Source organism: Mustela erminea, chromosome 12, assembly GCF_009829155.1.
Source record: "Mustela erminea isolate mMusErm1 chromosome 12, mMusErm1.Pri, whole genome shotgun sequence".
NCBI classification, from domain to species: Eukaryota; Metazoa; Chordata; class Mammalia; order Carnivora; family Mustelidae; genus Mustela; species Mustela erminea.
This window is the reverse complement of record NC_045625.1, coordinates 75,467,685-75,494,608: the sequence shown is the minus strand read 5'-3', so window position 1 is coordinate 75,494,608 and position 26,924 is coordinate 75,467,685. Positions and strand designations below refer to the sequence as shown.

General features: G+C 40.7%; 1 protein-coding gene across 1 annotated transcript in view; it reads right to left on the bottom strand.

Annotated features, from left to right (window-relative positions):
• Positions 1 to 26,924, bottom strand: part of GNAQ (G protein subunit alpha q) — a 304,893-nt gene that overhangs the window by 53,922 nt on the left and 224,047 nt on the right. The window contains exons 4-5 of the mRNA XM_032306308.1: positions 25,234 to 25,362; positions 22,499 to 22,628 (exon numbers count right to left, since the gene is read on the bottom strand). Coding sequence (XP_032162199.1) covers positions 22,499 to 22,628; positions 25,234 to 25,362 — 259 coding nt within the window. The remainder of the gene's footprint in view (positions 1 to 22,498; positions 22,629 to 25,233; positions 25,363 to 26,924) is intronic.

Genomic DNA, 26,924 nt, shown 5'->3' with positions numbered 1-26,924 from the left:
GGGCGCAGGCAAAAGGATTCTAACCTCTGATCTCTCGGTGTAGTGGAAAGGACCGGCTACGTAACTTGCAGGACCCCGTACAAAATGCAAACGCAAGGTCACGTTCAGAAATTAAAAGGGAGACATCAGGGCATTAAGCCAAGCATGGGGCCCCATGTGATGGCACAGGGTTGCACACCTGTGAAGCTCACCCTGCTAATGAAAGAGACTGTGTGTGTTCAACCAGGCCCAGACAGATGGGATGGAATTTATGGCTGCAGCCGTTTCTGATAATAACTTCTATCATAAACTGAGGCACAGAAGGAGGGAGGGAGCTGCCCCTAGACTTCCAGACAAAACAAAAAACCCCCCCAAAACAACTTTAAAAAACCCAACCCTGATGACTGGGGGCTAAGAGGGTAACTATTTCCCACCCCCCACTGGTGCTATCCACTCTCCCTGTTCCTCTCGATGCCTAGGTTGGAACACAGCGTCAGAGCCCAGTACACAGCGGTCTACCTTCCCCCTGAGAGCAGGCGTTTGCCAGTGAAAGCACAGTTCAATGCAGACTGGGAGCCTTTGAAAATTGCGACGCACATGAACAAATTCATTTTATGTTGTAGTTAGTCCAAACACGCATACATAATGGAAACAAGAGTTTTACGAAACAATAATTCTCCTATGATACCCTTTGATCTTTTCTATTTAATTTCATTTAAATCTATGTGAGGGGCGCCTGGGTGGCTCAGTGGGTTAAGGCTCTGCCTTCAGCTCAGGTCATGATCCAGGGTCCTGAAATCGAGCCCCGCATCGGGCTCCTTGCTCAGCAGGGAGCCTGCTTTCCCCCCCTCTCTGACCTGTCTGTGATCGTTGTCTCTCTTTCAAATAAATAAATAAAATCTTAAAAAAAAATCTATTTTATTTAATTTTTTAAAGATGCTACTCAGGACCCACCATATGGAATTCTCAACCCAATAATGGCTGTGATGTGTTGAAACCTGCAATCGGGAAACACTATCATAGTGGCCATTGTTTTTCTCTGCCGGGTGTGTTCTCCTTCATGCCCTCTAGTCTTCCGACAACAAAATCTGCTTCTGACCATGGGTCAACGTTAATTCACACTGAGACGGTCAGTACCCCACATCCCCCATCCCTGAAATTTCCAATTTTTTCATGTAGTGGAGACTCCTTTTTCTCTTGCGTTGCCGAGATGGGGAGATGTGATTTGGGGCTGTCTGACCGGAGAAAGAGATCCCCAGCCCCATCCCTGGTTCAAAGAGCCTCGAGGGCCACTTCCTGGGTGCCTGAGCCCCTAAATGCTTGAGTTAGTCTGCAAGAATTTTTGTCTTTTTCAAGCACAAAGTCCTGACTACTGCAAACACTATGATAAATAAAACATGGAAGCAGAAACCAAACTTGTTATGAATAGCAGTAGCTGTATTTTAAAAGCCATATTGATTTCAGTTCCCTGTTTTGCATTTTAAAACCTTTTCCTCCTATTATTCTGAAAGGAATTTTCCTAAACAAAAGCTTCTTTGTTTTTTAGCATTTGCACAAATAACACTTTCCCCCCTATTTTTATCTTATTGAACAAATACTAGTTACGTCTATTTCTCTGGCTGTAAGGCATAAATGTCACATCAAAGAGTTCTCTCGAGGAAGACTGAATTAGCCACAGAGGATACTGTTTAGAAATGGAAGTTAGAACAGCGTTTCCTTCACCATTAAAATTGTTGTTAATGTGAACGGTCACTTACTCCACCTCCACGTGCCCCATCCAGTAAGTTCAGATGGGACCTATTTTAATAATCCTCATGACATCTTGAGACAAATAATATCCTCATTGTGTACACTGGAAGGGAGGCCAGGCAAAACGATAGTAACCTCTTGCAGATTATCCAGCCGGAAACGGGTGCAGCTGGATTCAAACCCAGGCAATCCGGCTCTTCCTACTTCCCTACTGCCTTTCCAGGCACTGTCTCGAAGCTATACATCGTAGCTGCCCATGTGCCCCTTTAAAGAAATGTTCCCTCTTTCAGAGAAATCCCTGTTCTCTTATTCCTTTCCTAAAGTGGTGAGTCCCATTACAGGAATTGGGAATTCAAAAAAAGAAAACCAAAAAACCAAAAAACAGCTTTCCTTCATTTCTTCATAGGCTCCAGTGTGAAAACATGCTGGAGATGTCACTGTAGCAGATTCAACGGAGGCCACAGAAGGAACACAGAGACTGGCACTTACTTGTGCCCTCGACTCTTACTCTAATCCCTTCGAAGACAATTTCATGTGATCCGGACCTCCTAGGAACTACTGAGCCTGAAGTTCCATCCCATGGGATGATTCTCTAGAGAGTAAGAGAGCCATCGACAATGATCTTAAGCTTTATAAAGTGCAGATTCGCCACAAAAAGGAAAAAACTCTTCTCTTTTCCGGAGGGGGTGGAAAAAGCGAGAATCAGATGCTATTCAAGACCCCAGCTGTTTCACTCTGGCCCCCAAAGTGGTCCAGACTCCTCTGGCTTTGAGCTCATACCACTTACTTGACTGTGGCCAATGCAGAGCTCTCCATCCTCTGCGTTTGCTCCGTCAAAGGTGAACAAACAAGTGTTGAGATAAACCCTGGCCTCGTAAAACTGTCTCCCTTATTTCAATGAACTCCTTAATTTGTATTATGTCTAAAGGCTGTCTCAGTCTTCAAGATATTTTCGGCAAATTGACAGAAAATGGATGTTTTCTAATATAGCTAAGCTGCTTTGACTACTCATTGGTACCGATTTCCTTCCTCACTTGTATCCCCATCTTATCCTTCTGAAAGCAATTAGAAAAAAAGAAAGCAGTCCAAGGTTTATTTTTGCTTAACCAGATTTCAGTTGATAAACATTCTAAAAAAGATTTCTTAATTTGACTTTAAAAACATCTACCATTTCTGTAGTTCATACAGCATATATGTTTATGAAAAACATTAGAAATGCAGATAAGACAAATGAAACATAAAAACAAAATTGCTCTTAATCCAACCATTCGGAAATAATCCCTGCTAACGGTTGCATGTTAACTAACCTCCAGACGTTTCTGTATGTATCAGTAATAAATATCTGTGTTACATGTCTTTAAAAATTAGACACAACCTGCCAATGGTATTTTGAAATCATTTCTTAACATCAATATACAAGGAGCCACTTTCTACATAATAATGATACATCTATATGATCATTTTCAGTACCGAATGGCATTTGACTTTCTAGATATACAGGCTCCCCTGCTATCCAAAAGCTCACTTTAGGCCACTTCGTTTTAATGGCAGACTACACCTGTACCTGTTTTAGCTAATGGAAAGAAATCCGAGAAGAGTGTTTTGCCTTTAGGAGACTGTAAATGCATCTCTGCTTTATGCCATTTTGGCTTCTGAAAGGTTGTAGGAAAGGGAAGGGTATTCTTTCAATGAATCGGGATGGTCTAGTGAGGAATCTAAAATTGTGGCCCCTGATGGGGCGCCTGGGTGGCTCAGTGGGCTAAGCCTCTGCTTTCAGCTCCGGTCATGGTCTCAGGGTCCTGGGATAGAGCCCCGCATCGGGCTCTCTGCTCAGCGGGGAGCTTGTCTCTCTTTCTCCCCCTGTTTCTCTCTCTGCCTGCCTCTCTGCCTACTTGTGATCTCTCTCTGTCAAATAAATCGATAAAATCTTAAATAAAATAAAATAAAATAAAATTGTGGCCCCTGAACCCAACCAATGGAAGCTTATTAGAGTCTCTGCCCTCACACTCTTAGATCCCCAATTAGACTTACAGGATTTACTGGCCAAACCCCGGGGCAGTATGGGTTACTGAAAATCCATCTTGTTTCTACATTAATGACTCTGGAGAGGCGGAACAAAGGGCTAACATCAGCCTCCAACAAGCCTTTTAAGAACCCCACTGCTCAAACCATCGGCAACTCCATTAAGGGGTACCTGCCAAGTATTACTTGGTTCTTGCCTTTCCTTGGGCCCTTAGTGGCTGTTTTTCTGCTATTACTTTTTGGGTCTTGCCTGTTTAACTTACTTGTCGAATCTGTTTTTTTCTGCGTTACAACAGGTCTATCCCAAGCTGATGTTTACCCAGGGATTCAAACCATACCGGCTGGGGGGCAGAGAGCAAGAGATTTCATTACCCTCCAATGATCGACAGGGTCTGTGCCCCGAACAAGCAGGAAGCAGATACAGAAGATGAGCCCCAGCCCGCCATCCACGTTCCCCTTAAGAATAAGAAAGATGAGGGGCACCTGGATGGCTCAGTGGGTTAAAGCCTCTGCCTTCAGCTCAGGTCATGATCTCAGGGTCCTGGGATTGAGCCCCGCATCAGATTCTCTCCTCACCATGGAGCCTGCTTCCTCCTCTCTCTCTGCCTGCCTCTCTGCCTACTTGCGATCTGTCTGTCAAATAAATAAATAAAAGCTTAAAAAAAAAGAATAAGAAGGATGAAATGTCTCAGGTGGGGACAAAGGCAGTTAGGGGTCCACGGGAACAAGCCCCAGACAAAAAAACATTGTGCATCCAGGGCACTGTCTGTTGGGGGCTATGGTTAAACTTCCTCTCTCAAGGAGCATAATCAAAATGCTGCTGGGATGTGGCCTCATACAAAAGCCGGACTTGAAACAGAGAACTCCGGCTGCGAAAAGCACCAATGAGCTGCCTGCGCTGCCTTCCGAGCCATCAGGACAGAGGCCCCGCCCTAGCTGGGAGGAGAGAACGTTCTGTCTATATGCAGGGCTTCTTCCCCCCACCCCACCCCATCCAGGGAGGCCAGCCTGACTTCACTGTCGGTGCCATGTCTCGCTTCAGCTCAAGGTGCAGCCCCAAAAGAGCCTTGCCTGTGCCTTTGCCTCTAGCTCTGGCCTCGTTTCTAGTGTTGTTGAGCCCATGAATCCCACTCCAACGACTCCAGTGGCAGTTTCACGGGAATGCTCTACTTCTGATCCTGGAGAAACCTGAGTTGTTTTTTTTTTTTAATCCAAGCTCCTAGTATTGGATAATTCAGTTGTTTTCAGTTATTAACAACTAAATGCAATGGTGTGGTGGACTGTTCTCCACATACCACTGGGACGCCTAACCAGTTAAGAAAGTAGCACAGATCCCCAGAAACAGAACTGCTGGGTCACAGGGTAGAGCCACCAGAAAGGATTTTTAGAATTTCCCTACCAGCAGCAGGTTTATTTCTTCCCAGCAGTGTGTGAGAGTATCTATTTCCCTACACCCATCCTTCTTTTGAATCTCTGCCCTTCTGATAGGTAAAAAAGCACTGTCACAAATCAGCTGTGTTTCTAGGATGATGGAATGGTCAGATACTCCTTAAAGATGCAATTTAGGGAAACGCGCGTGGATGACAGAGCAAGGACCTCCAAAAACCCACCCTCCCACAAAAACAATGAGAAAGCTGGCAAAAAGCCATCCACATCAACTTTTTCAGAACTTTCAAATTAACCAAAGACGTCCAACAATCTGAAGAACATTTGTTAAAAAAAAAAAAAAGCCGATGTGGGGTATTTAACTTGTACTATTCCCACCCCCCTTCCCAGCTCCCAACAGCCTTGACCACGAACTGCCTCCCAGCCATGGCACCTGGGAAAATCAGCAGCAAAAACATTCACTATCGATAGGCAGAAGTCGACAGAAGGGATAAGAAAAAGAAACCATGCTCCAACCAAACGCTGGCTACAAGAGACCCACTTTAGATTCAAAGGCAAAATGGACCGAATGTCCAAAGACAAAAAAAGGCAGGTGCAAAAGTAACCAAAGGGAGGGCTGCAATGACAACACGGATATCAGACAAAATAAACCTTCTAACGGAAATTGTTACTAGACACAGAGAATGAAGATTCTAGTCATCCTTAGGATGAAGAAGATTAAATCCATCAAGAAAGGCAAACAGTTATAAACATATGCACTGACAACCAGAGGCCCCAAATACACAGAGCAAACCCCATCAGAATTGAAGGGAGAAATAAAGAATCGAACAGCTCAAGACACTCCATAATGGATGAAGCAACCAGGCAGCGAGACCTGCAAAACAGGGGCACCCGGGGGATTCAGTCGGTTAAGTGTCTGCCTTCGGCTCAGGTCACAATCCCAGAGTCCTGGGATCAAGTCACGCATGAGGCTCCTTGCTCCGTGGGGAGCCTGCTTCTCCCTCTGCCCCTCCCCCTGCTTGTATTCTTGCTCTCTGTCCCTGACAAATAAATAAATAAAATCTTAAAAAAAAAAAAAAGAAAGATTTGAAAAAGACTATAAGCCAACTAGACCTGACACCTACTGATAGGCACTGACCCAAAAGTAGCAGAGTTCACATTCTTCTCCAGTGTTTAGATAACAGTACTCCCCAAACTGATAAATACTTTAAGCATCATCCCTGCCAAATCCCAGTTAGATTTTGTGTGTATGTGTGTGGGGGGGGTGTGCAAGAATAGACAAGGTGATCCTAAAATTTACATGGAAATAAATACAAGGGACCCGGAATAGCCAAAACCATCTTGAAAAAGGGGAAGGACTCATACTTTCTCATTTCAAAACTCACTACAATCATCAAGACACAGTGATACTGGCTGAAAGACAGACATACACAGCAATGAAATAGAATTGAGAGTCTAGAAATAAATGCTTATGTTTATGGCCAACTGGTTTTTGACACGGGTGCCAAGAAACTCAAGGGAAAAGAAGAATCTTTGAAGAAATGATGAGGGGCCAACTGAACTTCCACACGCCAATAAATAAACAAAGATGGGACTTTACCTGGTATCATATACAAAACTTAATTCAAAATAAGTCATAAACTAAAATTTAAGAGCCCAAACCCACAAAACTCCTAGAAGAAAACACAGTGTAAATATTCATAGCCTTGCATTAGGCACATTTCTCAGGCATGACACCTAATAGCTGAAGCAACCAAAGAAAAAAAAGATGACTTGGACTCACCAAAATTAAAAACCTTTGTGTATCAAAAAACACTTTTAAGACAGTGACAAGCCAATCCACACTATAGGAGAATATATATGGAAATCATATTCCCCATGAGTCTAGTATCGATTACATATAAAGAATTCTTGCAACTCAACAATAAGAAGAGAAATAAGCCCATTAACAATAACCTAGCCATTTTAATAGGTATTTCTCAAAAGAGATATACAAATGGCCAATAAAGCAAATGAAAACATTGTTAGTCAACTGAGAAATCAAAACCACATTTTACAACCCCTAGGATGGCTAAAACAAAAAAGGCAGACGATAACAAGTGTTGGTTAGGATATGGAGAAAGTGGAACCCTAATATATCACAGGTAGGACTGTAAAATGGTGCAATCACACTGAAAATGGTTCTACAGTTTCTCAAGATGTAATCATCAAATTACCAAATGACTCAGAAGTTTTACTTCTAGGACAATCCAAAAGAAGGGAAAACATATGTCCATGGAAAAAAAACTGTCCATGAATGTTCCCAGCAGTGCTATTTGTAATAGCCAAAAAGTCTGATTAACCCAAATGTCCATCAACTGACTAATAAATAAGTAAAATATGGTGTATCCACACAATGGAATATTCTTTGGCAATAAAGAGGAAGTATTAAAAGATGGTGCCACATGGATGAAAACAAAAGCCCATGTATTATATGATTTCATTTATATGTATTGTCCAAAACAGGAAAATTCATAGAGATATAAAGTAGATTAGTATTTGCTGAAGGCCACGGTTGGGTGGGGGGTGGTGGTAGAAGGCCAGGAGAGTGACTGATAATAGGAACAGTGTTGAATTTGGGGGTTATAATAATAATGTCCTCATATCAGAGAGTAGTGACTTCTTGTTTCCAGTCTGTCCTTCCGGGAGCTTGGAAGTCACCAGTGCATCCTCACAAGAAGTAAAATTGTGAACAAGATAAAAAATCTTCTTAGATCAGAAGTGAGGACATGGGCCATACTGTTATCCCACGAATTGGAGAGATAGACATGTGAATACGGCGAATCACAACTTACTGGAGCAGAAACCATAAGAAAAAAGCTTCCACAGGGACCAGTGCAGGGGGAGAAAACCCTAAATTATAACTGACAAATTGCCGGAGGGCCAGTCTGAGCACTAAAGACTCTGGGGGAACATAGTCATAAGGGGATTGAAAAGGAGCCATTATGAAATACACCAGAGCATTCTGTTCTTCCTAATATAAGGGCTGGTCTCAAGGGAAATTATTTTACCAGAGTATAAACTATTGGGGTTTTATCAGAGCCTAACTTCTGGCTGGGATAACTAAGAAAAAAAGACAGAACACTAATTGCTAATATCAGAAACAAAAGGAGAGGTCACTATAGAGCTCATGGACATTAAAAGGATAAGAAAGGAATACTAGGGACAATTCTATGCCCACAAATTTAATGACCTACATGTAATGGACCAATTCCTTGAAAGACAGAATCTGTCCAAGCTCACCATGGGCCTTCATCTAGTAAAGAAACGGAATCAATAATTAACCATCTTCCAAATCAGAAAGCAGGCCCAGATGGGTTCACTCGTGAATTCTACCAAACATTTAAGGAAGAAATTATACCAATTATCTATAGTCTCTTCCAAATGACAGTTGCAGAGAGATCCCTGCTAACTTATTCTGTGAGACAGCCTTGTCCTAATAGCAAAAGCAGACAAAGCCATTACAAGAAAACAGGACTAGAGAATGATAAGCTACAACTGGGAGAAACTACTTGCAAATGAAAGAACTGATAAAGGACTGTTATCCAAAATACCCAACTCTTAAAATTCAACAAGAAAACCAACCACCGGGGGCGCCTGGGTGGCTCAGTGGGCAATGATCTGCCTTCAGCTCGGGTCATGATCCCAGGGTCCTGGGATTGAGCCCCACATCCGGCTCTCTGCTCAGCGGGGAGCCGGCTTCCTCCTCTCTCTGCCTGCCTCTCTGCCTACTTGTGATTTCTGTCTGTCAAATAAATAAATAAATAAATAAATAATCTTAAAAAAAAAAGAAAACCAACCACCGGATTAAAAATGGACCAAGTACCTGAACAGATCACTCACCAAAGAAGATATGCAAAATAACAAACATACACAAAAATGCTCTAAGACATATGACATTAGAGAAATGCCAATTAAACCAACAAAGAGATATTACTACACGTCTATCAGAACCACCAAACCCTGGAGCAGTGACCATGCCAAATGTGGGGCAGCACGGATTCACACTCATTGCTGGTAGGAAGACTGCTGAACAGTGTCCTACAAAATAAACTATACTATTAGACAATCCTGCAAACTTGGTATGTACCCAAAGGAGATGAAAACTTCTGTCCACACAAAAACCTGCACATGGATGTTGTCAGCAGCTTTATTCAAAGTTGTCAAAACCTGGAAGCAGCAAAGCTGTCCTTCGGCAGGTGGAGAGAGGAACACACTGTGGTCCATCCGGACAATGAAATATTATTCATTACCAAAATGAAACAAACTACCAAGCCACAAAAAGCAAGATGAATCTTAAATGCATATCACGAAGTGAAAGAAGCCAATCTGAAAAGGCTACATACTGTACGATTCCAACTCTATGACATTCTAGAAAAGGCAAAGCTCGGGAGACAGTAAAGAGATCAGTGGTTGCCAGAGTGTAGGAGGGAGGGAGGAAGGAAGGACAAATAGGCAGCGAACAGAGGATTTCAGGGCAGTGAAACCATTCTGTCTACTAGAATGGTGAATACATATTATGTATTTGTCAAAATCCCTACAATGTACAACAATCCAAAGAATGCGATAACCCCAAAGGAAACTATGGACGTGGAGGGATCATCACATGTCCCTGTAGGGTCCTCACTTATAACAAATGTATCAAGTGTAACAAACAAATGTAACAAGTCCCCTGAGTGGGGGAAGAGGACCTATGGGAAATCTTCCACTCAGTTTTGCTGTGAACCTGAAACTGCTCTAGAAAATAAAAGTCTATTTTGTATTAAAAAAAAACACAAAAAACAAAAAACAAAACAATTAGATGGTGGTGACGTTCGTATAATTCTATGAATATACTAAAATCCACTGAAGCATATACTTTAAGAGGCTGAACTGGGTGATATAGGAGTTCTATCTCAATAAGCTGTTAATAAAAAACCCTCCATTTAATCTCTTCCCCTCTCTCCACGGCTAGACCTTCTGTCACTCCAGACACGGCTCCCGAAATACTCCTGCGCTCCCAAGTTAGTAACAACCTGTTCGGCTTGCTTCCTGCGTGTATCGTCTGCCCCGTGCGGCCCTGGCTCTCTGCTGCTGCCACCAGCTGACCGCCTTCCTCCTGCTCAGTCCCCACCTCTTGTGAAAACACAGTCTCTTCTGTGACTCACCAGACCGAAAGGCAGGACACGGGCACTTCCGGTCTGGGTCTTGCATAACTGCTTTATTTCAGCAAAGAGCACTCAGATTTAAAAAAAAAAATAGAAAAAAAAAACCAACCATCTTCTTGATAACAGAGAGAACAGTTCATCAGGAATACATACAAATTGCAAACTTATTATGGACAGAATAATGAAATCTGCAAACACAAAAAATAGAAGTGTGGAATTAAAAAACACAAGTTTACAACTCAAGTGGGAGGTTTAAAAATAACTCCGTCAGTGGGGGGGGGGAGGACCCACATGCGGCTTTTCAGTTGGCTTTATTATTTTTTTCCCCCCATAAAAGTCAGAGGACATTTTTTCCCTCTTTTTTTTCATTTCAGAGTTTCATTTCTGTATACTTTTATGAGCCAAACAAGCTAGAAAATACTTTTATGACCAAATATTGGCAGGGTAAGTTGATATACAGTGTCTATAATTTTCATTTTACATATATTTTTATTATATTTATATTTGTCTATATTCTATTAAAACAAAAATTTAATATGTTTCCATTTTCTCCAGTGTTTCCAAAGTACATAAATGGGTAATTCCTACCCAAGTGATGTTATGATCATGGAAAAATTATCTGCTAGTTGTTATTTATGTTTATAATGTTAAAATGCTGGTGTTAATATTAGTATTTTATTTCTAAGTGTAATTAGGATTGACAATATAAAAAAGGTGAAATTACATAGGCAATATAATTCAAGATTCTTTAAGGAGGTCACAAAAAGGATAGAGTTTAAAGACTAATTAATTGGCCACATCAAAAGATATCATTTAAGGGGTGCCTGGATGGCTCAGTCGGTTAACTGTCCAACTAACTCTTGGTTTGGGCACAGGTCATGATCTCAGGGTCAGGAGACTGAGCTCAGGGTGGGACTCTGTGCTCAACAGTCAGCCTGAGATTCTACCTCACCCTCCTCCCCCCCGCTGGCATGCTCTCTGCTCTTCCTTTCTCTCCCTCTCTAAAATAAATTTTAAAAAATCCTTAAAAAAAAAAAAAAAGATACCATTTGGGACGCCTGGGTGGTTCAGTCGCCAAGCATCTGCCTTCAGTGCAGGCTGTGATCTCAGGGTCCTGGGATCGAGCCCCACATTGGGCTCCTTGCTTGGCGGGAAGCCTGCTTCTCCCTCTCCCACTCCCCCTGCTTATGTTCCCTCTCTCGCTGTGTCTCTCTCTGTTAAATAAATGAAATCTTAAAAAAATAATAACTTAAGGTGGTGAAAAATCAAATCGTGGAGTGGCAGAAGTTATTTGCAATGCAGATAACTTACAAAGGATTTGTATCAAGAATATACGAAGACCTCTGGACGCCTGGGTGGCTCAGTTGGTTAAGCGGCTGCCTTCGGCTCAGGTCAGGATCTCAGCATTCTGGGATTGAGTCCCACATCAGGCTCCTTGCTCAGCAGGGAGCCTGCTTCTCCCTCTGCCTCTGCCTGCCACTCTGTCTGCCTGTGCTCACTCTCTCTGATAAATAAATAAATAAAATCTTAAAAAAAAAAAAAAAGAATATACGAAGACCTCTAAACTAATGATATTTTTTTAAAGCAGACCCACTGGCTCAGTGGGTTAAAGCCTCTGCCTTTGGCTAGGGTCATGGTTCCAGGGTCCTGGGATCAAGCACCACATCGGGCTTTCTGCTCGGCAGGCAGCCTGCTTCCCCCCCTCTCTCTGCCTGCCTCTCTGCCTACTTGTGATCTCTGTCAAATAAAAAATGAAAAATCTTAAAAAAAAAAAAAAAAGAAAGCAGACCAACAGAAAACTGATACTGGAGTTAAATAGGCACTTTAAGAAGAGGATATCCAATGGTAAAGAAATACACAAAACATTCAATCTCATTGTAATCTGAGAAATGTAAATTCACACCAAAATGAGATGCTCCTACACACCCAATATAATGACTGACACTTAAAGGCTGACCACATCTTTGCTGGTAAGAACACGGACCAAGTAGAACACACATATACTGTGGGTGGAGGTGTAAACTCTTTCCAGAGTTCAAACTGGCAGTGTAGTGGGTTGAATGGTGACCCCCCACCAAAACGTATGTCCACACCCTTTCAACCAGAACCTGTGAATTTGATCTTATTTGGAAAAAACATCTTTACAGATGTAATTAAGTTAAGGATCTTGAGATGAGATCCTACTGGAGTCTTTGGGCAGGCCCGAAATCCAACAACTGTCCTCCTAAGAGAGCACAAAAGGGAAGACATGGACAGAGAGGAGAAGGCTAAGGGAAGACAAAGGAACATACCTGAGCTAGGCAACCATATGGAATGCCAAAAGAAGCTAAGAAGAAGAGAAAGGGGAGATTCTTCTCCATAGCCTTCAGAGGGAGCACGAACCTGCTGATATCTTGATTTCAGATTTAGAGCCTCAGCCTTGGGAACTATGAGAACAAATTTCCATTTTGTAACCCATCAAGCCTGTGATTTGTTATAGCAGCCCTAGAAAATGAACATGGGCAGGATCCACAACATTTATGGTGAATTATCAATTCTATTCTTATCGGACAGAACATCAGGTACATATAAGCAAAAACCATGAAAAGGATATTCATGGTGGCATTGCTCACCACACTTAGACAAAACTACGGGGAGATGTCCGTCAAAACTAGGATGGATACATTGTGGCATATTCATTTAATTGAATGATATAAAGTAATAAAAATGAAAAACTTTAGTGACATACAACAACATGAATTTATCTAACAAACATTATTCTGAACACAAGCTGACACAAAAGACTGCATTTAATTTCATTTATATTTAGTTCAAAACAGGCAAAACTAATGCTGTTAGAAATTAAAGTAGTAGTTCCTGCTGGGGGAAGTGGGAGGTTGTGATTGGAAAGGGGCACAAGGGAGCTTCTGGGGTACTAATAATGTTTATCTCTCGTGGTAGATGGTAATTGCATGGTTGTATTCACTCTGGGATAATTTCTCAAACTGAACACTTATCATTTATATGTCATTCTATATATCCCTATGTCAATAAAATATTAAAAACAATGAAAACGTAACTCACTAATTAATCAAATAGGTAAGAAATTAAGTAAGGATTTAGAAGATCTGAATAACTCAATTAACGTCTGTTATAATACATTTAATATAGAACCTTGTAACCAAAACTATAAAATCACAATTTCAAGCACCCGTGGAACAGTTATAAAAACTGACCACATATGATGACATAAGCAGTATTTTTTTTTAAAGATTTTATTTATTTATTTGACAGAGAGAGATCACAAGTAGGCAGAGAGGCAGGCAGAAAGAGAGGAGGAAGCAGGCTCCCTGATGAGCAGAGAGCCTGATGCGGGGCTTCATCCTAGGACCCCGAGATCATGACCTGAGCTGAAGGCAGAGGCTTTAACCCACTGAGCCACCCAGGCGCCCCTAAACAGTGTTTTAAATGACAAATGGTGAGCTATACCATGTCCTATTCATGGAGAGTAAAATTCAATACTGCAAAGCTGAAAGACTAACCTCAAAGTTCTCTATGTATTTATTAAAATCCCAGTCATATTTGTTGTTTTGGAATTTGATTAGATTAAATTAAAATTTACGAGAGAGAGTAAAGGACCAAGGATAGCTCAAAAAATTGTGAAGAACAACGTAGGAAGATTTGATCATATCAAGATTATGACAAAACTAGTGACTTGGTAACTATTATATTGGTAGAGGAATAGTAAACAGATCAACCAACTAGAAAACCCAGAGAAAGAACCCCATATGTAGTAAGACTTGACACATGTCACATGTATCATTAGTATCAATGGAGGAGGACAACCAGCAGAAATAATACAATAAAAAATACATGTGGTGGGCGCCTGGGGGGCTCAGTGGGTTAAAGCCTCTGCCTTCAGCTCGGGTCATGATCTCAGGGTCCTGGGATTGAGTCCCGTATTGGGCTCCCTGCTCAGCGGGGAGCCTGCTTCCTCCCCTCTCTCTCTGCCTGCCTCTCTACCTACTTGTGATCTCTGTCAAATAAATAAATAAAAATCTTAAAAAAAAAAAATACATGTGCTTAAGGACATCAGAGAGCTGAAAAGTAGGGAAGAAGTACCAGGGCAAAATCTGGAGAAGGAAAGGTCTAGAGAGTGACCCCAGGATTTAGGGCCTCTTTTCCCAGGGGTAGCTGCTGATTCTGGAGGAGGCAGCAGAGAGCCCAAGGGAGTGGGGCTCTAGTGAACCACCACCATTTTGCACCAGGAGTGAAGGTATACCCAAAGAAACAGGTGCATGCAGGGCCAGTAGCTCAGTCCGTTAGCCATCAGAAAAGCTAAAATGAAGAACAGTGGCAAATGACAGGAACTTTCAGACATAACTCATGGGAATGTACACTGTAATGTTCAGTTTGGAAAATACTTTTTGCCTTATCTACTAAAGTTGAAGATACGTGTCCCCTATGTGCCTGCGATTCTACTCCTAGGTATATAACCGACAGAAACGTGTGCCTGTGTATACCAAGAGATAATTCTCTGAATATTCACAGGAACATTATTTGTAATTACCCCATACTGGAAACACATGAGAAGTCTATAAACAATAGAACAGTGGTATTTTCATGCAACAGAATACTATACAGCAGTGAATGAATTATAAATGAATAAATTATATAAAATATATAAACCTTACAAAACTACAATCTTGAGCAAAAGAAGCTGGACACAAAAGTTTATATAAAAGTTCAAAACATGCCATCTGATTCCCTTTGTATAAAAGTTAAACATAAGTTAAAATGTAACTACAGGGTCCAGGGATACATATTAAGGTATTAAAACTAAAGAGAACAGCAAAGAAGTAACACTCTTAAAGAACAGCGGTACCTGCTGGGGGAGGGGCACCATGACGGTTTCTGTGGTTTTGGCATTGGCTCTTGACCAATGGTCCTTGGTCACCACCTTGATCAGGGTGGACACAAGATGCCTTATGATAAATCAGTGTGCTATACATTTTGAATTTGTGTATTTTTCTTTATATGTGTGTGTATATATATATATATATATGTGCACACACACACACACACACACACACACACGCCTGAAGAAAATACAATAATACAACCAATAAAGGAAATGAGTGAGCTGACTACATTAAGTTTAAAGCTCTTCCATAAGCAACAAAGCAAAGAGAGAAGCCACGTGCTGGGTATAACAGGCAAACAGTACTAAGAGAATATGTTTAAAAGGTGTATTTGCCAATTAAAAAAGGACACCACCATTGGGGGCTGGAGTGAGGGGAGAACAGGCAAGGGTGGGAAAAGGTAACCCACACTGAAAACCATCTCTCCGGCTGAGAAGCGTGTGAAACACGGTTGGGGACAGTCACACAATGGACTAGATCGCGGTCTAAATAAGTGAATTAAAGCCACGTGTACCAACGTTAAAAAAAAAAAATCTCAACAACAATGCTGAGGGAAGGAAAAAAAAAACACAGTGAAAAATAAAATCATCTAAATATAATTTACAATCATGAGTAATATGAAGCAGCCAATATTACATATTGTTTAATGACATATACCTACAGGGTAAAAAAGTGAAAAAATATGCATGGTGCCAACCTGAAAGCCAGTGACTTTTGGGGAGGGAGAGAAATGGATCGGAAGTTATGTAAGGACTTTAATTGCATCTGTATCATTTTATTTCTGTGAAGATAAATATTTAAAGCAAGTAAGCTCTCTAGAATTTCATGCTCTCTTGTGTCCCGGAAATAGTTTCTAAAAACAAAATCCACTTCCTTAGCTCTTCTCACTCTTTTTCTTACACGAAGCTGTGTTTAGACCCCTTGGTATTGGCCCACGATCAACGCCGATGCTGTGGCACCAACTTACACTGAGAGGAGCTTAAGCGACAGCTCTATGAATTCTAGTATTTGGTTTCCTGGAGGGATATTATCGCGCATGGAACTTACTCCCTCCCACGACATTTCCTTGTGAAGGTGCAGGAGGAGCTCAGTACAAAGAGAAGCTAACTTGTTTTAAAGATAAATGAACCTTCTAATAGGCCATGATTACCTCCTTTTATAATTGCTAAGAGATGCCTGACTACATTGGTGAACTACTGTTAAGACAGGCACCTGGTTCTGTCACTGGCATTTTAATTTTTAATCTTACCATCCATTCCCTACTGTCCTTCCATCCAGCCTTTTCAGGTAATTTATTTTATTCAATCTTGTATGCATATTTGTAGACACATGTGTGCTAATATATAGCCACAAAGGGAAATTTACATGAATTTTATTGTATAGAATTTACAACTTCTGGTCATCAAAAGACACTATTAATAATGGGCAATCTGCAAAGTAGATTTTTGCAGTGCATATGGCAAAAGGCCCACATTCAAAGACTATAAGGAACTCATATGAATCAGTAAGAAAATGATAGACAATCCAAAAGAAAAAATGGACAGAGATGGCAAGTGGCAGAGCTAAAATTCCAATTTGAGATCTTTATTTTTTTTTTAAGATTTTATTTATCTATTTGAGAGAGAAAGAGAGAGACACAGCGCATAAGCGAGGGTGGGGGCAAGGGAGAAGCAGACTCTTCACTGAGCACGGAGCCCCATGTGGGCTAATCCCAGGACACCTGGGTGGCTCGGTCCATTAAGTGCCCGACTCCTGATTTCAGCTCAGGTCATGATCTCAGGGTCAGGGGACTGAGCTCCGCACTGGGATTCTCCTCCCACTTCCTCTATCCCTCTCCCTGTTCTTTCTTTAAAAAAATAAAATTAAATTAAAAAAAAGATTATTACATAGATTATACCATATAGGTTTCATGTAGGCTTTGGAGGATTCCTAATATGCAGGTACACAAGGAGTGCCCTGTGTGCCCGCTTCCCTTCACCCTTGCCAGCACCGAGCGTAGGTCTTGGTTCTAACTCATACATGGTAATCGGAAAACTTCTTCCTAGCTTCCTTCAAGCCATCTGAACAGATAGGAGGAAGAACATGATAACGAGGAAGCAGAAAGCCTAAAGGATGAAAGGGGAAGGGGCTAAAAAAGGGGCAGGTGGCTAAAAATGAACAAAGGAATGAGGAAATGGGGAAAAGAGTTTAAAATATATAAAAAAAAAGTGGGACGTCCTTCAGGAAGATCCTTGGTAATCAGGCCATGAGCCCAAGCTGAGTTTGCCCAAGGCTGAGGAGCATGAGGAAGGTTCTGGTCTCATAATTTAAGATCAATACAGGATGTGAGGGCCAGTCCAACGGAGAGCGGATGTCATAAGCTCAGCTCTTGTTTTTAACTACTTCTAAGTCTCCTACAGATCTTCCCTCTGGGGCTGCAATTTTTTTTCTCAATTTTTAGTCACTTCCTCACCAATGCTGCATTTTATATGAAGAAAATTCCCAAAACTCGCTGGAAGTTTTTAGAGCAGAACAAAGTACAGGTTTCACACTTTTAAGGAAAATGTTCAGACTTTGGTTGTAGCCGAATAACTTCAAAATGGATTCATTTTTAAAACCCAGCAGAAGAGGAACAGACTTAAAAGTCCTGATTTTGTGCTCCGTTGCTGGGGGGAGTGGGGTTGGGAGAAGGGGGGTGGGGTTATGGACATTGGGGAGGGTATGTGCTTTGGTGAGTGCTGTGAAGTGTGTAAACCTGGCGATTCACAGACCTGTACCCCTGGGGATAAAAATATATGTTTATAAAAAATAAAAAATTAAAAAAATAATAAAATAAAATGCATCAATATCAGGCAAAATTCTCAAAAAAAAAAAAAACAGCAGAAGAGAAATAGGTGAAGGAAATGCGTATTTTAGACTATTTGTTTTAACACAGTTCAAAATCCAATGAGCAACAGGGGAACTCTGAACCACCAGGAAAGGCTCTCTGGCCGGTCTACCGCCGTCCCTGAGAATAATAAGGACTCAGAAGCAGGGGAGGGCATTTTAATTTCTTCTTGCAAGGGCAGGATTATCATGCGACCTCCATGCTCTTGGATGTGTTAATGGTTCCCTTTGCTTTTCCTCTGAATTTGTCTCTTACTTCTGGAAGACGCCGTGAAGGAGGGGAAACGAGCTGGTGTGAAAGCAGCTGGCTTCAGGCCTTGGGTGACCCTGCCCACGGGCCTTCATCTCCCAATCCTCCACTTCGCTGTTGGCCGGCATTACCAACAAACCCGATCGTTTTACCTCCCCGGCATGACAGCGGGCAAAATTCAGACGAATGGTGGTTTCCGACAGTTTTGACCAGGCATAAAGTGCTGAGATATTACAAATGCCTATTCACTCCTTTGATTGATTGATTGATTTTTTAAATCAGTGGAGCCACTCTAAGAATCAGGATTCAAGAATACATGTTCATGGAAAGCCATGTTGGAGGAACGCTTGGGGTGTCGGAACCATCTCGATGTTTTATTAAAATGAAGCCATAATGGGTTTGTAACCATTTCAAAAGCATTAACGTAAGTCAGAAGTGCCCATTCAGAAAGGAAGTGGAGGCGAAAGGCCTACCTAAGTCTGAGATTCAATAAAGAGCATAGTCTGTAAGGCAGCCCCTGAGTCAAGGTCTGAGAAATTATTGTATTAGTCCTCCAATATTCGTGTAACAGAAAATCAGAAAAATCAAGACTAAAAGACAGAGTGTGGAGAGATGCTGATAAGCTTGAATGTGTTATGGGGCTGCCTCCATGTGTGTTCCAGCTTTTAGAGGTGCCGAAGTAGTAACATAGGCACGGAAGTATTACAGGGGCACAGCGGGCTCTGGGCTAATGTGTTATCACAGGGAAAATAACACAGCAAAGGGAATGGGCAAATCGACCCAGCTCGAAGATCCTGATCAAAGATCCCGATCAGTCTCACTCTATCTAATGATATATGTTCCTCTCGGGAGAAAAAAAAAATTAAGAAATTCCTTCCCCAAACCCTAGAAAGGTTGAGAATCTAGAAAGACAAAAGCAGATCTACATAAAAACCTTGACGAGTAATACATACATGTTTCAGAGGTATGAAAAGCAAAAGCAATCATCCAAAGTCCTTCAGAGGGTTTTTGCCTGCGGTGCATTTTCCAGAGTTCTCTGGGACAGGAAAGGTGGCTGTTGGCAGCCATGCCCAGGTGTTTTTCACAAGCACACACCATGGCAGGTACCAAAAGGTCTGCTTTGGGTTCAAGTGATGACCATCAGATTTCAAAACCAAGAACAAAAGGTTTCAAGAGTTTGTTTCAGTTGTGTCTCACCCAAACCAGAAAATCTGGGGATGGTGGAATTCTCTACCGTTCTGAATTTCCTTAATGTGTTAAGGAAATGGAGAGGCAGTGGCATTTTCATCTATCATTTCAAGTGAAGAAAAAAAGAATGTGACAACAACCCAACATTAAAAAATACTTTTGACGAAAAATGAAACAAGATGGGATCGGGAGGGAGACAAACCGTAAGAGACTCTTAATCTCATAAAACAAAGTGAGGGTTGCTGGGGGAGGGGAGTCAGGAGAGGGTGGTGGAGCTATGGACATTGGGGAAGGTATGTGCTATGGTAAGTGCTGTGAAGTGTGTAAGCCTGACGATTCACAGACCTGTACCCCGGGGGCGAATAATACATTATATGTAAATAAAAAAAATACTTTCGACAGTGTTCCCTAATTACCAACAGTGATGGCTGCGGTCAACATGGACAAAGTAATTAACGGGCAGCGTTGTTCTTACTATGCTGAAGATCACCTAAAATATTACCAAAAGTCTTGACTTAAGGTCAGAGAAAAGAGCACCACGAAATGACTTTTACCTCATAGAATTACAAGGGAGGCTTTGAAAATATTCACAAGGGACCTGGGAGTCCTAATAAAAAAGATAACAGATGATCTCAATTTGTGGCACAAAGAACCACCAAAGAATCAACGAAACTGGCAAAATATTTTTAGATGCACATAATGCCTATATATTGAATAGCAAATTACTGTGGAGACTTTAGTTATGATACCTGATCATCAAAACAATGTCATCATTATCTAGTTAATATACAATATTTTTATACAAAAACCAGATACCCAGGAGCAATGTTGGGTGAAAGGTGAGATAATCTGTGATGTCCAGATAACTGAAGGCCTGGGTTGATGTGGTAGAATTAGATGAAGGGCTACCCAGGGAACTCACTTCCTTTTCTGTTTTGTAAGTTTTAAAGTAAATTAATGAGCACTGAATCAATATATATGTCATTCTAGATATAATGTACTTGTTTTGTATAAAATGTGTTATCAACAAACACTTCTGCTTCTCCAGCTATAATGTAAACAGTGACATAAGAAATAAAACTATGTGTTCTTTTGAAAAATGTCTTAAATTTTATTTTACTGGACAGCAACTAAAGCAGAGAGATTATGATGTATCTAAGGCCTCCCTTTCCCCTGACTCTCTATTCTAACATGAGGATCTATCTCTTAAGAGGTCCTTCTGCGCAAAGCTAATTTTAGGATTCATTTTTGAAATGAAACCTCTTTAGATACTCTGGTACCTAGCACATAGTAGAAAAGCCCTCAAAACATTCTGTATCTTGATTCAACTTCCGAAGATAGCAGAAACGTCTTATTCTGTTCCCCAGATACGCAGGATATTCAAAACACTACACTCAAGAATGAGGAACAACAAATGAACACGGGAATAAAGACAGAAATACATACAGACAGACCATAGCTAAAATTCTTATGGTAACTGCTTAACTTAGATTTTGGTAACTGATTGCTACAGATTTTAGCTCGTAGGCAGGCAGTTTACATTATAACTATAGAGGGCAAATGGCTGATAAACACTCTTATAAAGTTCTTTGATTCAAAAGCCCATATACTTGCACCCTAGAAGGATTCTGACATGAATAAATAGGTAACTTGCTTCTATGCGGGGTATCGCTTCCCGGACTCTTTATCAACCCTGCATGCAAAAGAAATTGCAAATGTATTTTGATAGAGATATTAATACTTGCAGAAAAAAGAAAATATTTAAAAGGACTAGAAACCAGAATTCTTCTATATTAAAAAACATGTAAAATTAAAAGTACATTTGAATATGCCCGATTATATATATATATTTTAAAGATTTTATTTATTTATTTGATAGATAGAGATCACAAGTAGGCAGAGAGGCAGGCAGAGAGAGAGAGGAGGAAGCAGGCTCCCTGCTGAGCAGAGAGCCCGATGCAGGACTCAATCCCAGGACTCTGAGATCATGACCTGAGCCGAAGGCAGCGGCTTAACCCACTGAGCCACCCAGGCGCCCGCCCGATTATATTTTAATAAGCTGGTGGAGATAGCTCATTTCCTTCTCTTGTTTTCTATCCTATTAAGACGGATATTTAATCCATACTATTGGCATATCTGTCTGCAATTTCTGCCTCTAACAGGTTATCAGGGATCTTTCTATTCCTCCAACACACACAAACTGAATTTCAGCCCAAAGCGAGTTTTCTGTGCCCCTGTGTTCTCCTCCATAGTCAGCTCTGACTCATCATCGAGACTCTACCGTCCTCAAAACCTGTATTTATACCTGCTAGGTTTCCAGGTAATGAGGAGAAGACGACAGTACTGAATCTGTTCTCCAGACAGGCCTATCAAGGATAATTTTTTCAATCATTCACCGTTCAAGGAGAGACAAAATGATGCCACAGCCTATGGGATTCTGTAAGAGCAGAACGGCCACGTCACCAAGACACTTCTTGGCTCCACAATGAACTGATCTAGAGCCCAGCTGCAAAGTCACTCACATTTGCCAAGAGAGGTTTTGAGTACTCTTTGGGGCCCACCCAACGCACAAACAATGATTTAAACAAAATGAAAACAAAACAAAACAGGCTGACTCACTCCAACACTCCCAGCTCCATCCTGTAGGAAGAGGGCTAGAAAATGACGTGAGCGTTAGCCTAGGGATTTCTATGTTATTTTCATTTTCAGAGCGTCTACACGGTGGTAAGAGTATCTAACAGGGTCTAATTAAACCTCAACACACAGACCTGCTCATACCACTGACAAGAGTTTACTGTTCTGATTATACCATGTGCTACCACAGGGTTATCTTTACTACTGAAAAAAGTCCCCAACTCAGTAGTCAAAAAGCAATGAAATCGGTTTACCCCATGTTCCACACCCTACACCCTCGTATTTATTTGTGTCAGATATTGAAATGAGAATCTATTGCCTGTCCAGAGAGCACTCACCTCATTGTCCGACTCCACGAGAACTTGGTCATATTCACTAAGCGCTACTAGAAACATGATAGAGGTGACATTTTCAAAGCAGTGTATCCATTTTCTTCTCTCTGACCTTTGGCCCCCTACATCGACCATTCTGCAAGGTTAACAATATTCATATTAATAGCATATAAAGAAAAAAGGATCAATATACACACAGCTTTACTTACACACTTAAGGAAAACACTCTCTAAAGAGAATGGCCATCCAACTCAATTCAATTAATATTTCTGGTGAACATCTACTGACTTTTTCTGTTCCCTAACAATCTAAGTCAAGACATTCTGGGTAATTAATAATTGTGGTTATAAGAATGTTATCTGATTAGTGAAAATGGTAACTTTGTAAAAAAAAAAAAAAAAATCCTGTGCCAGGTCAAGCAAAATGGTATTTTACTTCATTGTGCACAGAAAAATCAGAAACAAAATATGCTTTATTTGTGATAAGTTCTAATGGCAAGTACTAACGTCAGTTTTTTTTTTTTTTTCCTGTAAAATGAGAATGAAGATCCTTGTGTATTTCTCAAGGATGCTAGAAAGGACTGCAAACACATTTAAAGGTAGAAGATGCTACATATTTCAATATGGGTATGTGTGATGCTTCAACAAAATGCGAACAGAACTCCACTGATAGGTTATCCATGGGGTATTCTGACTTGTTTTCTCCTTCTGATACTGGCAATAATTTGGGACAGGTCCAGTCACTGGACCAGTATCATGGTGCAATTGGCCTCATGCAAACAGATTTTCTAACCTGCTAAGAAGCAAAGTGTGTGAAACATCAAGATGCTTCCAGAGGCCATCACTTGAACTCTTTTAAGGATTTGTTTTTAACATGTCAATGATGTGCTTACTTCCTGGTTAGGAACCAATGCTGACATCAATTAATGTGAGTTTCAATGTTTATATAAAAATATCAAGCCGCAGCTGGCAATGAAGCCAAATTTCCTCAAAAGGTTCAATCCATATCTTGGCTAAAACGTGCACAGTGATTACGGGGTAAAATACTTTCAAAGAATGAGAGGAGGTATCTCTGAGCATTTGTTGAAAACTGAAGTTATTCCTGGTGTTTCCCTGCCTTAAATGCAAACTAAGAAATCAAGGATCTTCTAGTTTCTAGTGACTGCTTCTAAAAGTTCTCGAAGGCACAGAAGAGATTTCTAAGGGGCAAAGCAACGGATTCAGGGAGACCTATGAACGATGGACATCAAAACTAGAACTCTTAAGTCTTTAGAAATACCAAATTCTAGTTCTTCATGTCAAGTAAAGAATTAATTACTAATTTATATGAAATCCTCATTCTATAAAATCCTGTCACCCTGAGCCCTATAAGATGCTTTTGATGATGGCAGGAAATTATTCTTCTGAGTCATTACTTTTACAGTAGTGGCAAAAAAGCGTCCTTCAAGCTAGTGAGCAAAATGTAGTAAAAACAAAATGTAAGAGTAAGCTTGTTTCAGAATTCACTATCAATTGTAAAACAATGAAGTGATGAAAATCTCTATGAAATGCTCTATGTCTTCTGAAAATATTTTGCAGGACAGTTTTATAAGCAGTAGGAAATTTGGGTGTTCCAAATTGAAGATCTCCAAATGCTATAGACTCAAAGCTTATGTAATCCAGTATGGTGGAGCTACAAGGAATCTTGGTGATCATCTAATGCAACCATTTTAGAGATGGACAAAAAATAAGGTTCAGAAATATTTCTAAAATGCCACCTGCTTTCCAGATATATCCATTAGAGTGGCATATGGGTGGCCAGACCTGATTCCAGGGGTGGAGACTGATTAGAATAAATCCCAGAGTGCTTTGAGGGCCTGCTCATCTGAACCACGTGGCAGTTACCAACTGGGAGTCACATGACTCCTATTTCACATCCCTCTAGTGAACGTAATTGTCTTCAATGGGATAGGCTCCCCCAGAGAACTCAACTCTCTATGCTCAGAGACATATATTCACATGGCCTCACTTCTCAAAGCTCAATGTGGTTTGTATTCTAGAAGTATAACTGAGTGTTTGTGTAATAAGAGATCAAATGAAAGCATACTGGTATTATTTATTTTTTCTCTTCTTAAAAAACATTAAAATACTTTTGAACAGCAGCAGAATTCTTCATTCTATTTTCCTATATAAATTTAGACTGGGATCATCAATCCATTTTCAAAATCACCTATTTTGAACAATTTCAAGCAAGTTATTTCAGGAATATAAAACAGCCCACATCTCTCTTGCTACTGAAGAATTCTGCATTGGTACCAGTAGACTTGAAGAAAACACCACGAAAGCTTTTGACAACATATATTTTTTGTTCTTAGTAGGGGCGTAAGGTCATTCATATCTTACACAAATCTAAAGATATATCCATTGTCCTCACAATTAAAAAGTGACTCAAAGAATAGTCAGGACCAATTCTTAAAGAATAATCAGGATCAACATTTAAGGGACTGATTTTGTTCAACCACCAGCAAATTTCAGATTTCACTAATTTCTTGGTGACTGAATTTGAAATGAGAAACCTGCCCATACATCTTTCCTCTGCTTCCTCTTTCTGGAACATATTACTTCATTTGCATATCTCCTGATAATAAATGGTCTGCAGATTGTTTCAAAGTCTACACATGATTTCAGTATTTGTAGAGTTCCCCAAATGTACTAGTCAAGGCACAGGAGCTGGGAGGTGGGTTTAAGAGACTCAGTTACTACCTGAAAATGACACTTTGTAAGTCAAAGGGGTATTCGATGATCCCTGTGGTGGGGACTCGAACTCTAAGCACATCTTGCTGCGTAGGCAGGTAGGCAGGGTCAGCAACGCGGTCCAGGTCATTAAGATAGCTGGAGGAGGGAAGACACAACGAGAACGTTAGGACACCATCATGCCAAATCTGCCTCTGGAAACGGAAGGGCAAAACTAACTCCTAAAAGAGAGGTAGAGAAGAGGAAGGGAAATATCAGAAAGGGGCAGAGCAATCTGGAAAGTTGAGAGATAAAAGTCAACTTTCCACTGGCCACAGCAAGGTAACCCATCTATGGATTGCCTGGTTCACAGGCTTTCTCGTTTCTTCTCTGTCATTTGGAATCCATATACAAAGCAGAGGGGGAAAGGAAAAGAAATGAAAGGAGTTTTCTATTTTCTGCTTATTTAGCAGGTCTGGTGGGTAAAGCCGGAGTTCAAAGCAAACAGATTTTGAATTACTGACAGAACTTTTATTTGTGTATTTGTATAAATAAACAGTTAACAGAGTGATACATAAGGTCAGAATCCTTATTATTATTATTATTATTTTTTGTCTTTTTACAGAATATCAGAGCGTTTTTCTCTGGAATGTATTTCCTTATTCCCCTAAGAGAAGTCAGCAGCATCCCATGTCCTAAATTCTGTCCAAAGCTAAGTCATTTGTGATTAATGTGAAGCCACAATTTTTGAGGTTTCTGGTTACTGAGCTAACAATGTCTAAGGTCAGATATTCCCAGTGTTTAGAGTCACCACACCTAAACTTCAAATTTATCTGCTTCTCCATTCCTTTAAAAAAACAAACAACAAATCCTTTTCATTTTGAAATAATTTTTTAACTTACAAGAAGTCGCAAAATATTCCAGAGAATTCTCCTGTACCCTTCCCTCAGTCTACCCCCAACAATACCTTACATACAACGATGTATTACCAAAACCAAGAAACTGGCGTTGATCCAATACTATTGACTCAAATACAATCTATTTAGATTTCACTAGTTCTTACACACACACACATTTTTGGGGGGGTATATAGTTCTTGTGAAATTTTATCACATGTCAAGATTCATACAATACCCACCACAATCAGGATACAGAACTGTTCTGTCACCACGAAGAAAGTGTCCTGTGCATTGCCTCTCCTGAGCTTAACCCCTGGCAACCACACGTTTGTTCTCCATCAGAGTAATTCTGTCATCTCAAAACCGTTGTATTCCATTTACTTTTCACTCTCTCAAATTGCAAACCAATATTTTGCAACTTTGAGAATGACCTGATTTGACAGAATTAATGACCAATAGGTGAAAAGGACCGCTTTGCACGGCATCCTAATGATTCCAAAGGCTTGCTATGCTCCCCTTGGCCCCGAACAGGATGCGACACAGGCATGGTTTCAAAGCATACAGCTACGAAGGGTATACACTAAGTAACTAACATATGTGTTAAGACTTAAAGAAAAGGTGGCCCCATGAATAGAATCGAAGGGGATTAGAATGTCAACACCTTTATGCCCACAAAACAAGACAGTGAGTTCTGAGGTACATACAGGAAATGTCTAGTGTGGAGTATGTTGCTAACTCAGCAAGAGTACAAATATTCAGTCAAAGTGACCACCTATGGGAAGGGTTTTGTCTTGACCAGCATTATTTTTGCCTTAGAACCTG